Source organism: Pseudophryne corroboree, chromosome 4 (genome assembly GCF_028390025.1).
Source record: "Pseudophryne corroboree isolate aPseCor3 chromosome 4, aPseCor3.hap2, whole genome shotgun sequence".
Classification (NCBI taxonomy): Eukaryota; Metazoa; Chordata; class Amphibia; order Anura; family Myobatrachidae; genus Pseudophryne; species Pseudophryne corroboree.
This window is the reverse complement of record NC_086447.1, coordinates 611,103,032-611,115,227: the sequence shown is the minus strand read 5'-3', so window position 1 is coordinate 611,115,227 and position 12,196 is coordinate 611,103,032. Positions and strand designations below refer to the sequence as shown.

General features: G+C 49.5%; 1 protein-coding gene across 2 annotated transcripts in view; it reads left to right on the top strand.

Moving 5' to 3' along the window:
* The window catches only part of PDCD2 (programmed cell death 2), a 351,150-nt gene that overhangs the window by 232,439 nt on the left and 106,515 nt on the right, over window positions 1-12,196 (top strand). Inside the window, exon 5 of one of the 2 annotated variants that reach the window (XM_063917635.1) lies at window positions 5,817-5,930. The exons of the other annotated variant lie outside the window; for it this stretch is intronic. Within the exon in view, the coding sequence (XP_063773705.1) occupies window positions 5,817-5,930 (114 nt within the window). The remainder of the gene's footprint in view (window positions 1-5,816; window positions 5,931-12,196) is intronic. 2 annotated transcript variants of the gene reach the window in all.

Here is a 12,196-nt window from a genome sequence, read left to right as displayed (position 1 = left end):
TCTTCACCAAGGTAGCGCACAGCACTGCAGCTGTGCGCCATTGCTCCTCATACACACTTCACACTCCGGTCACTGAGGGTGCAGGGCGCTAGGGGGGGGCGCCCTGAGCAGCAATAAAAACACCTTGGCTGGCAAAAATACCACAATATATAGCACCAGAGGCTATATATGTGATAATTACCCCTGCTAGAATCCATAAAAAAGCGGGAGAATAGTCTGCGAAAAAGGGGCGGAGCTATCTCCTTCAGCACACTGGCGCCATTTCTCCCTCACAGCTCCGCTGGAAGGAAGCTCCCTGGCTCTCCCCTGCAGTCTACACTACAGAAAAGGGTAAAAAAGAGAGGGGGGGGCACTAAATTTAGGCGCAGTATATATAACAGCAGCTATAGGGGACATAATTCAGTTAGTCCCTGCATTATATAGCGCTCTGGTGTGTGCTGGCATACTCTCACTCTGTCTCCCCAAAGGGCTTTTGTGGGTCCTGTCCTCTGTTAGAGCATTCCCTGTGTGTGTGCGGTGTGTCGGTACGGCTGTGTCGACATGTTTGATGAGGATAATGATGTGGAGGCGGAGCAGATGCCTATAGAAGGGATGTCACCCCCTGCGGGGCAGACACCTGAGTGGATGGACTTATGGAAGGAATTGCGTGCACGTGTCGACTCCTTACACAAAAAATTTGACGACATGCCAAATGCGGGACAGCCGGCTTCTCAGCTCGTGCCTGTCCAGGCGTCTCAAAGGCCATCGGGGGCTCTAAAACGCCCGCTACCTCAGATGACAGACGCGGATGTCGACACGGATACTGACACCAGTGTCGACGACGATGAGTCTAGTCTAATGTCCACTAAGGCCATTCGTTGCATGATTGAAGCAATGAAAGAGGTGTTACAAATTTCTGATATAAACCCAGGTACCACTAAAAAGGGTATTATGTTTGGGGAGAAAAAACTACCCGTAGTTTTCCCCCCATCAGAAGAATTAAATGAAGTGTGTGAAGAAGCGTGGGCTTTCCCTGATAAAAGTTTGGTAATCTCTAAGAAGTTACTAATGGCGTTCCCTTTCCCGCCAGAGGATAGATCACGTTGGGAGACACCCCCTAGGGTGGATAAAGCGCTCACACGTTTGTCTAAAAAGGTGGCACTACCGTCTCCGGATACGGCCGCCCTCAAGGAACCTGCTGATAGAAAGCAGGAGGCGATCCTGAAGTCTGTATATACACACTCAGGCATTATACTTAGACCAGCTATTGCGTCAGCATGGATGTGCAGTGCTGCCGCTGCGTGGTCAGATTCCCTGTCAGAAAATATTGACACCCTAGACAGGGACACTATTCTGCTAACCATAGAGCATATAAAAGACTCAGTCTTATACATGAGAGATGCACAGAGGGAGATCTGCCGGCTGGCATCTAAAATAAGTGCATTGTCCATTTCTGCTAGGAGAGGCTTATGGACTCGCCAGTGGACAGGGGATGCAGATTCAAAAAGGCACATGGAAGTTTTGCCTTATAAGGGTGAGGAGTTATTTGGGGATGGTCTCTCGGACCTAGTTTCCACAGCAACTGCTGGGAAGTCAGCATTTTTACCCCATGTTCCCTCACAGCCTAAAAAGGCACCGTTTTATCAGGTACAGTCCTTTCGGACTCAGAAAAACAGGCGTGGAAAAGGCGGGTCCTTTCTGTCCAGAGGCAGAGGTAGGGGAAAAAAGCTGCAACAAACAGCAGGTTCCCAGGAGCAAAAGTCCTCCCCCGCTTCTTCCAAGTCCGCCGCATGACGGTGGGTCTCCACAGGCGGAGCCAGGTACGGTGGGGGGCCGCCTCAAAAATTTCAGCGATCAGTGGGCTCGCTCACAGGTGGATCCCTGGATCCTGCAAATAGTATCTCAAGGGTACCAACTGGAATTCGAGGCGTCTCCACCCCACCGGTTCCTAAAATCTGCCTTGCCGATTACTCCTTCAGACAGGGAGGCTGTGCTAGCGGCAGTTCACAAGCTGTATTCCCAGCAGGTGATAATCAAGGTGCCCCTACTTCAACAAGGACGGGGTTACTATTCCACACTGTTTGTGGTACCGAAACCGGACGGTTCGGTGAGACCCATTTTAAATTTGAAATCCTTGAACACATACATAAAAAAATTCAAGTTCAAGATGGAATCGCTCAGGGCGGTTATTACAAGCCTGGACGAGGGGGATTACATGGTATCCCTGGACATCAAGGATGCTTACCTGCATGTCCCCATTTACTATCCTCACCAGGAGTACCTCAGATTTGTGGTACAGGATTGCCATTACCAATTCCAGACGCTGCCGTTTGGACTCTCCACGGCACCGAGGGTGTTTACCAAGGTAATGGCGGAAATGATGATACTCCTTCGAAGAAAGGGAGTTTTAATTATCCCGTACTTGGACGATCTCCTAATAAAGGCGAGGTCCAAGGAGCAGTTGTTGGTGGGAGTAGCACTATCTCAGGAGGTGCTACACCAGCACGGTTGGATTCTGAATATTCAAAAATCACAGCTGGTTCCGACGACACGTCTACTGTTCCTGGGTATGATTCTGGATACAGTCCAGAAAAAAGTGTTTCTCCCGGAGGAGAAAGCCAAGGAGCTGTCATCTCTAGTCAGAGAGCTCCTGAAACCAAAACAGGTATCGGTGCATCACTGCACGCGGGTCCTGGGAAAGATGGTGGCTTCTTACGAAGCAATTCCTTTCGGCAGGTTCCATGCCAGAATCTTTCAGTGGGACCTGTTGGACCAATGGTCCGGATCGCATCTTCAGATGCATCGCCTAATAACCCTGTCTCCAAGAACCAGGGTGTCTCTGCTGTGGTGGCTGCAGAGTGCTCATCTTCTAGAGGGCCGCAGATTCGGCATACAGGACTGGGTCTTGGTGACCACGGATGCCAGCCTTCGAGGCTGGGGGGCAGTCACACAGGGAAGAAACTTCCAAGGACTATGGTCGAGTCAGGAGACTTCCCTACACATAAATATTCTGGAACTAAGGGCCATTTACAATGCCCTAAGTCAGGCAAAATCCCTGCTTCTACACCAACCGGTACTGATCCAGTCAGACAACATCACGGCAGTCGCCCATGTAAATCGACAGGGCGGCACAAGAAGCAGGATGGCAATGGCAAAAGCCACAAGGTTTCTCCGATGGGCGGAAAATCACGTACTAGCACTGTCAGCAGTGTTCATTCCGGGAGTGGACAACTGGGAAGCAGACTTTCTCAGCAGGCACGACCTCCACCCGGGAGAGTGAGGACTTCATCCAGAAGTCTTCACGCTGATTGTAAATCGATGGGAACGGCCACAGGCGATAGCTGTGGACGCTCTAGTGACACCGTGGGTGTACCAGTCAGTTTATGTGTTCCCTCCTCTGCCTCTCATACCAAGGGTACTGAGAACAATAAAAAAACGAGGAGTAAGAACAATACTCGTGGTTCCGGATTGGCCAAGACTAGTGTGGTACCCGGAACTTCAAGAGATGATCTCAGAGGCATACAGGACTGGGTCCTGGTGACCACGGATGCCAGCCTTCGAGGCTGGGGAGCAGTCACACAGGGAAGAAACTTCCAGGGCCTATGGTCAAGTCAGGAGACTTCCCTACATATAAATTCTGGAACTGAGGGCCATTTACAATGCCCTAAGTCAGGCAAGACCCTTGCTTCAAAACCAGCCGGTACTGATACAGTCAGACAACATCACGGCAGTCGCCCATGTGACCCGACAGGGCGACACAAGAAGCAGGATGGCAATGGCAGAAGCCACAAGGATTCTCCGATGGGCGGAAAATCACGCACTAGCACTGTCAGCAGTGTTCATTCCGGGAGTGGACAACTGGGAAGCAGACTTCCTCAGCAGACACGACCTACACCCGGGAGAGTGGGGACTTCATCCAGAAGTCTTCCTGCTGTTGGTAAACCGTTGGGAAAGGCCACAGGTGGACATGATGGCGTCCCGCCTCAACTAAAAGCTAAAGAGATATTGCGCCAGGTCAAGGGACCCTCAGGCGATAGCTGTGGACGCTCTAGTGACACCGTGGGTGTACCAGTCGGTTTGTGTTCCCTCCTCTGCCTCTCATACCAAAGGTACTGAGAATAATAAGATGGCGAGGAGTAAGAACGATACTCGTGGTTCCGGATTGGCCAAGAAGGGCTTGGTACCCGGAACTTCAGGAAATTATATCAGAGGACCCATGGCCTCTGCCGCTCAGACAGGACCTGCTGCAGCAGGGGCCCTGTCTGTTCCAAGACTTACCGCGGCTGCGTTTGACGGCATGGCGGTTGAACGCCGGATCCTGAAGGAAAAGGGCATTCCGGAGGAAGTCATTCCTACGCTGATTAAAGCCAGGAAAGATGTAACTGCAAAGCATTATCACCGCATATGGCGGAAATATGTTGCTTGGTGTGAGGCCAAAAAGGCCCCAACAGAGGAATTTCAACTAGGTCGATTTCTGCATTTCCTACAAGCAGGAGTGACTATGGGCCTGAAATTGTGCTCCATTAAGGTACAGATCTCGGCTCTGTCGATTTTCTTCCAGAAAGAACTAGCTTCACTACCTGAAGTTCAGACGTTTGTGAAAGGAGTGCTGCATATTCAGCCCCCGTTTGTGCCTCCAGTGGCACCTTGGGATCTCAACGTGGTGTTGAGTTTCTTAAAATCACATTGGTTTGAGCCACTTAAAACCGTGGATCTAAAATATCTCACGTGGAAAGTGGTCATGTTATTGGCCTTGGCTTCAGCCAGGCGTGTGTCAGAATTGGCAGCTTTGTCATGTAAAATCCCTTATCTGATTTTCCATATGGATAGGGCGGAATTGAGGACTCGTCCTCAGTTTCTCCCTAAGGTGGTATCAGCTTTTCACTTGAACCAACCTATTGTGGTGCCTGCGGCTACTAGGGACTTGGAGGATTCCAAGTTACTGGACGTAGTCAGGGCCTTGAAAATTTATGTTTCCAGGACGGCTAGAGTCAGGAAAACTGACTCGCTATTTATCCTGTATGCACCCAACAAACTGGGTGCTCCTGCTTCTAAGCAGACTATTGCTCGCTGGATTTGTAGCACAATTCAGCTGGCGCATTCTGCGGCTGGACTGCCGCATCCTAAATCCGTAAAAGCCCATTCCACAAGGAAGGTGGGCTCATCTTGGGCGGCTGCCCGAGGCATCTCGGCTTTACAACTTTGCCGAGCTGCTACTTGGTCAGGGGCAAACACGTTTGCAAAATTCTACAAATTTGATACCCTGGCTGAGGAGGACCTTGAGTCATCCGCACTCTCCCGCCCGTTTGGGAGCTTTGGTATAATCCCCATGGTCCTTTCGGAGTTCCCAGCATCCACTAGGACGTCAGAGAAAATAAGATTTTACTCACCGGTAAATCTATTTCTCGTAGTCCGTAGTGGATGCTGGGCGCCCATCCCAAGTGCGGATTGTCTGCAATACTTGTACATAGTTATTGTTAACTAAAGGGTTATTGTTGAGCCATCTGTTGAGAGGCTCAGTTGTTTTCATACTGTTAAACTGGGTATAGTATCACGAGTTATACGGTGTGATTGGTGTGGCTGGTAGGAGTCTTACCCGGGATTCAAAATCCTTCCTTATTATGTCAGCTCGTCCGGGCACAGTGTCCTAACTGAGGCTTGGAGGAGGGTCATAGTGGGAGGAGCCAGTGCACACCAGGTGACCTAAAAGCTTTCTTTAGTTGTGCCCAGTCTCCTGCGGAGCCGCTATTCCCCATGGTCCTTTCGGAGTTCCCAGCATCCACTACGGACTACGAGAAATAGATTTACCGGTGAGTAAAATCTTATTTTTTCTACAGGTTTTGAGGTATTGCCGTGGTGGGGGGCCCCTGTGGATTTCACTCCAGAATGTCCCAGAAGAGATCGATATCCCTAACTGTGCATGTGGAGCCAAAAGGCTGTTTGAATTCCAGGTAATAAAGCAGAATTCACCGTGTGTTTGAGCTGCCCCTTTGGACTTAGTTTATATTTCCTACCATATATAGACACTAGGGTTATTTATATTTTTTATATTTTGGTGTATCAGAAAAAAATCTATGCAAATATTGGAGCACATACAAAAGCCAGGAATTGAAGTCATGATCTCAGTGCTGGAGGCAGTAATTTTAGCCACTATGCCATTCGCTTTTTAGAACCTCACCGTAGTATTAGGTCTCATTTACAGCTATCCAGTGTTTTGTAATTTTCACATGTTAATAAACACACAAAAAGCGCATTCAAAATAAGTTAAATAATGCTAATGTTGTCTTTTCTGACACTGTGTTCTAAAACTGTACCCATTTGCATACAAATTTAGAACAGTGCATGACAAATTATCATGCAGTTCAGTTTATTGCACTACCAGTACAAAAAATTGTATTGTAAAAATAGATCAAAGTTGAAAACGCATATTCATTTTCAAACGTTTTTACCCGTTTTCCCAGCCTGTATGTGAACAATTCTAATGTTTCCAGAATAAAAACTTGCCTGATGTACAGCCCAGCTCATGATTTTAACAGAGATTTCGACTTGAACTGGCAGTAGGAGATTTTTACTAACTATGCAAGCGATTTTGTCTATGGCCGATTTTGGCTAACCCATTTAAGCAAGGGGATGCTTTTTCTTTTCCAGCGACCTAGCCAAAATTGACTTGCCTGCACAGTCTATTTTTAGCAGCGATGGCGACCTGGTGGGGACGCGCATTGCTATCGCTGCCTGTGTACACACACAGCGATATGCACTAACTTTCTGAGCGATTTTGACTAGATACACTCCGTGTATGGATCTTAACACTTTGCTTTTAATTCTTCCCACTTCATAGAACCCATTAAAGGACAGGATTTCACTAGAAAACCAAAACAGAATGAGCATTATAGATCTATATATATAGATCTCTTATGCTGTACACAAGACCAAAGAGTAAAAGTTAAAGCAGTGTAGTGAACGTGCAGAAAAATAACAGTATCCTTTTCACTATGTACACTTTAACAGGGATGTACTACGTTATACCGACGATCGGGATCACGACCACCGGAATGCCGGCAGTGGGGCGAGCGCAAAAAAACCCTTGCGGGCACGATGCCTGCTATCGCCGCGGGCAGGTGGCGCGCCACACTATTTATTCTCCCTCCAGGGGTGTTGTGGATCCTCCAATAGGGAGAATAGTTGTCGGTATGCCGGCTGTCGGGATACCGGCACAAGGGGCTCTTTTGCGCTTGCCCCGCTGCCGGCATTCTGGCGGTCGGGATCACAGTGCCGGTATGCAGGGCGCCAGGATCCCGACTGCCGGCATATTGAATGCCTCCCCTGTAACAGGCATCCTACTGTCTCTATTTCTCTTTCAGTACCTGCCGGCATATTGAATGCCTCCCCTGTATCAGGCATCCTACTGTCTCTATTTCTCTTTCAGTACCTGCCGGCATATTGAATGCCTCCCCTGTAACAGGCATCCTACTGTCTCTATTTCTCTTTCAGTACCTGCCGGCATATTGAATGCCTCCCCTGTAACAGGCATCCTACTGTCTCTATTTCTCTTTCAGTACCTGCCGGCATATTGAATGCCTCCCCTGTAACAGGCATCCTACTGTCTCTATTTCTCTTTCAGTACCTGCCGGCATATTGAATGCCTCCCCTGTAACAGGCATCCTACTGTCTCTATTTCTCTTTCAGTACCTGCCGGCATATTGAATGCCTCCCCTGTAACAGGCATCCTACTGTCTCTATTTCTCTTTCAGAACCTGCCGGCATATTGAATGCCTCCCCTGTATCAGGCATCCTACTGTCTCTATTTCTCTTTCAGTACCTGCCGGCATATTGAATGCCTCCCCTGTATCAGGCATCCTACTGTCTCTATTTCTCTTTCAGTACCTGCCGGCATATTGAATGCCTCCCCTGTAACAGGCATCCTACTGTCTCTTTCTCTGACGTCCTAGTGGATGCTGGGAACTCCGTAAGGACCATGGGGAATAGCGGGCTCCGAAGGAGGCTGGGCACTCTAGAAAGATTTATGACTACCTGGTGTGCACTGGCTCCTCCCACTATGACCCTCCTCCAAGCCTCAGTTAGATCTTGTGCCCGGCCGAGGTTGGATGCACACTAGGGGCTCTCCTGAGCCCTTAGAAAGAAAGTATAGATTTAGGTTTTTTATTTTCAGTGAGACCTGCTGGCAACAGGCTCACTGCAGCGAGGGACTAAGGGGAGAAGAAGCGAACTCGCCTGCTTGCAGCCGGATTGGGCTTCTTAGGCTACTGGACACCATTAGCTCCAGAGGGATCGACCGCAGGCCCAGTCCTTGGTGTTCGGTCCCGGAGCCGCGCCGCCGTCCCCCTTACAGAGCCAGAAGCAAGAAGAGGTCCGGAAAAACGGCGGCAGAAGACATCAGTCTTCACCAAGGTAGCGAACAGCACTGCAGCTGTGCGCCATTGCTCCTCATACACACTTCATACTCCGGTCACTGAGGGTGCAGGGCGCTGGGGGGGGGCGCCCTGAGAAGCAATAATAACACCTTGGCTGGCAAAAACTCCACAATATATAGTCCCAGAGGCTATATATGTGGAAAATACCCCTGCCAGAATATGGAAAAAAGCGGGAGAATAGATCCGCTGGAAGGAAGCTCCCTGGCTCTCCACTGCAGTCTACACTACAGAACAGGGTAAAAACAGAGGGGGGGGGCACTAAATTTAGGCGCAGTATAAATTATATAAAAGCAGCTATAGGGGACATAACTCAGTTAGTCCCTGCATTATATAGCGCTCTGGTGTGTGCTGGCATACTCTCACTCTGTCCCCCCAAAGGGCTTTTGTGGGTCCTGTCCTCATTGGAGCATTCCTTGTGTGTGTGCGGTGTGTCGGTACGGCTGTGTCGACATGTTTGATGAGGAGACTTATGTGGAGGCGGAGCAGATGCCGATAAATGAGATGTCGCCCCTGTGGGCCGACACCAGAGTGGATGGATAGGTGGAAGGTATTAACCGACAGTGTCAACTCCTTACATAAAAGGCTGGATGACGTAACAGCTATGGGACAGCCGGCTTCTCAGCCCGCGCCTGCCCAGACGTCTCAAAGGCCATCAACGCTCCCTCAGATGGCAGACACAGATGTCGACACGGAGTCTGACTCCAGTGTCGACGAGGTTGAGACATATACACAATCCACTAGGAACATCCGTTACATGATCCCGGCAATATAAAATGTGTTACACATTTCTGACATTAACCCAAGTACCACTAACAAAGGGTTTTATGTGTGGGGAGAAAAAGCAGGCAGTGTTTTGTTCCCCCATCAAATGAGTGAATGAAGTGTGAAAAAGCGCGGGTTTCCCCGATAAGAAACTGGTAATTTCTAACAAGTTACTGATGGCGTACCCTTTCCCGCCAGAGGATAAGTTACGCTGGGAGATATCCCCTAGGGTGGATAAGGCGCTCACACGTTTGTCAAGGTGGTACTGCCGTCTTAGGATACGGCCACTTTGAAGGTACCTGCTGATAAATAGCAGGAGGCTATCCTGAAGTCTGTATTTACACACTCAGGTACTAGACTGAGACCTGCAGACTGCTGCAGCGTGGTCTGTACCCCTTTCAAACAGGGATACTATTTTGCGAACATAAGACGTCGTCTTATATATGAGGGATGCACAGAGGAATATTTTGCCGGCTGGCATCCTGAATTATTGCAATGTCCATTCTGTCAGGAGGGTATTGGAGACCCGACACTGGACAGGTGATACTGACTTTAAAAGGCACATAGAGCCTTATGAGGGTGAGGAATTGGTTGGGGATGGTCTCTGGGACCTCGTATCCACAGCAACAGCTGGGATAAAAATATTTTACCTCAGGTTTCCTCACAGCCTAAGAAAAGCACTGTATTATCAGGTACAGTCCTTTCGGCTTCAAAAAAGCAGGCGGGTCAAACGAGGGAAGAGGGAAAAAGCTGCACCAGCAGCCAGTTCCCAGAATCAAAATTCTTCCCCTGCTTCCTCTGAGTCCACCGCATGACGCGGGGGCTCCACAGGCGTAGCCAGGTACGGTGGGGGGCCGCCTCAAAAAAATTTCAGCGATCAGTGGGCTCGCTCACAGGTGGATCCCTGGATCCTTCAAGTAGTATCTCAGGGGTACAAGCTGGAAGTCGGGGCGTCTCCCCCCCGCCGTTTACTCAAATCTGCCTTGCCGACAACTCCCTCAGGCAGGGAGGCTGTGCTAGAGGCAATTCACAAGCTGTATTCCCAGCAGGTGATAGTCAAGGTGCCCCTACTTCAACAAGGCCGGGGTTACTATTCCACACTGTTTGTGATACCGAAACCAGCCAGTTCGGTGAGACCCATTTTAAAATGGAAATCCTTGAACACTTACATAACAAAGTTCAAGATGGAATCGCTCAGGGCGGTTATTGCAAGCCTGGACGAGGGGGATTACATGGTATCCCTGGACATCAAGGATGCTTACCTGCATGTCCCCATTTACTATCCTCACCAGGAGTACCTCAGATTGTGGTACAGGATTGCCATTACCAATTCCAGACACTACCGTTTGGACTGTCCACGGCACCGAGGGTGTTTACCAAGGTAATGGCAGAAATGATGATACTCCTTCAAATAAAGGGAGTTTTTATTTATCCCATACTTGGACGATCTCCTTATAAAGGCAAGGTCCAGGGAGCAGTTACTGGTCGGAGTAGCACTATCTCAGGAGGTGCTAAAACAGCATGGCTGGATTCTGAACATTCCAAAGTCACAGCTGGTTCCTTCCACTCGCTTACTGTTCCTGGGGATGATTTGGGACACAGAACAGAAAAAAGTGTTTCTCCCGCAGGAGAAAGCCAAGGAGCTGTCATCTCTAGTCAGAGACCTCCTAAAACCAAAAAGGGTATCGGTGCATCGTTGCACACGAGTCCTGGGAAAAATGGTGGCTTCATACGAAGCAATTCCATTCGGCAGGTTCCATGCGAGGACCTTCCAGTGGGACCTCTTAGATAAGTGGTCGGGATCGCATCTTCAAATGCATCAAATGATAACCCTGTCTCCAAGAACCAGGGTGTCTCTACTGTGGTGGCTGCAGGGTGCTCATCTTCTAGAGGGCCGCAGTTTCGGCATACAGGACTGGGTCCTGGTGACCACGGATGCCAGCCTTCGAGGCTGGGGAGCAGTCACACAGGGAAGAAACTTCCAGGGCCTATGGTCAAGTCAGGAGACTTCCCTACATATAAATTCTGGAACTGAGGGCCATTTACAATGCCCTAAGTCAGGCAAGACCCTTGCTTCAAAACCAGCCGGTACTGATACAGTCAGACAACATCACGGCAGTCGCCCATGTGACCCGACAGGGCGACACAAGAAGCAGGATGGCAATGGCAGAAGCCACAAGGATTCTCCGATGGGCGGAAAATCACGCACTAGCACTGTCAGCAGTGTTCATTCCGGGAGTGGACAACTGGGAAGCAGACTTCCTCAGCAGACACGACCTACACCCGGGAGAGTGGGGACTTCATCCAGAAGTCTTCCTGCTGTTGGTAAACCGTTGGGAAAGGCCACAGGTGGACATGATGGCGTCCCGCCTCAACTAAAAGCTAAAGAGATATTGCGCCAGGTCAAGGGACCCTCAGGCGATAGCTGTGGACGCTCTAGTGACACCGTGGGTGTACCAGTTGGTTTGTGTTCCCTCCTCTGCCTCTCATACCAAAGGTACTGAGAATAATAAGATGGCGAGGAGTAAGAACGATACTCGTGGTTCCGGATTGGCCAAGAAGGGCTTGGTACCCGGAACTTCAGGAAATTATATCAGAGGACCCATGGCCTCTGCCGCTCAGACAGGACCTGCTTCAGCAGGGGCCCTGTCTGTTCCAAGACTTACCGCGGCTGCGTTTGACGGCATGGCGATTGAACGCCGGATCCTGAAGGAAAAGGGTATTCCGGAAGAAGTCATTCCTACGCTTATTAAAGCCAGGAAAGATGTTACGGCAAAGCATTATCACCGCATATGGCGGAAATATGTTGCATGGTGCGAGGCCAAAAAGGCCCCAACAGAGGAATTTCCACTAGGTCGATTTCTAAATTTCCTGCAAGCAGGAGTGAATATGGGCCTAAATCTAGGCTCCATTAAAGTACAGATCTCGGCTCTGTCGATTTTCTTTCAAAAAGAACTAGCTTCAGTACCTGAAGTTCAGACATTGTGAAAGGAGTGCTGCATATTCAGCCCCCGTTTGTGCCC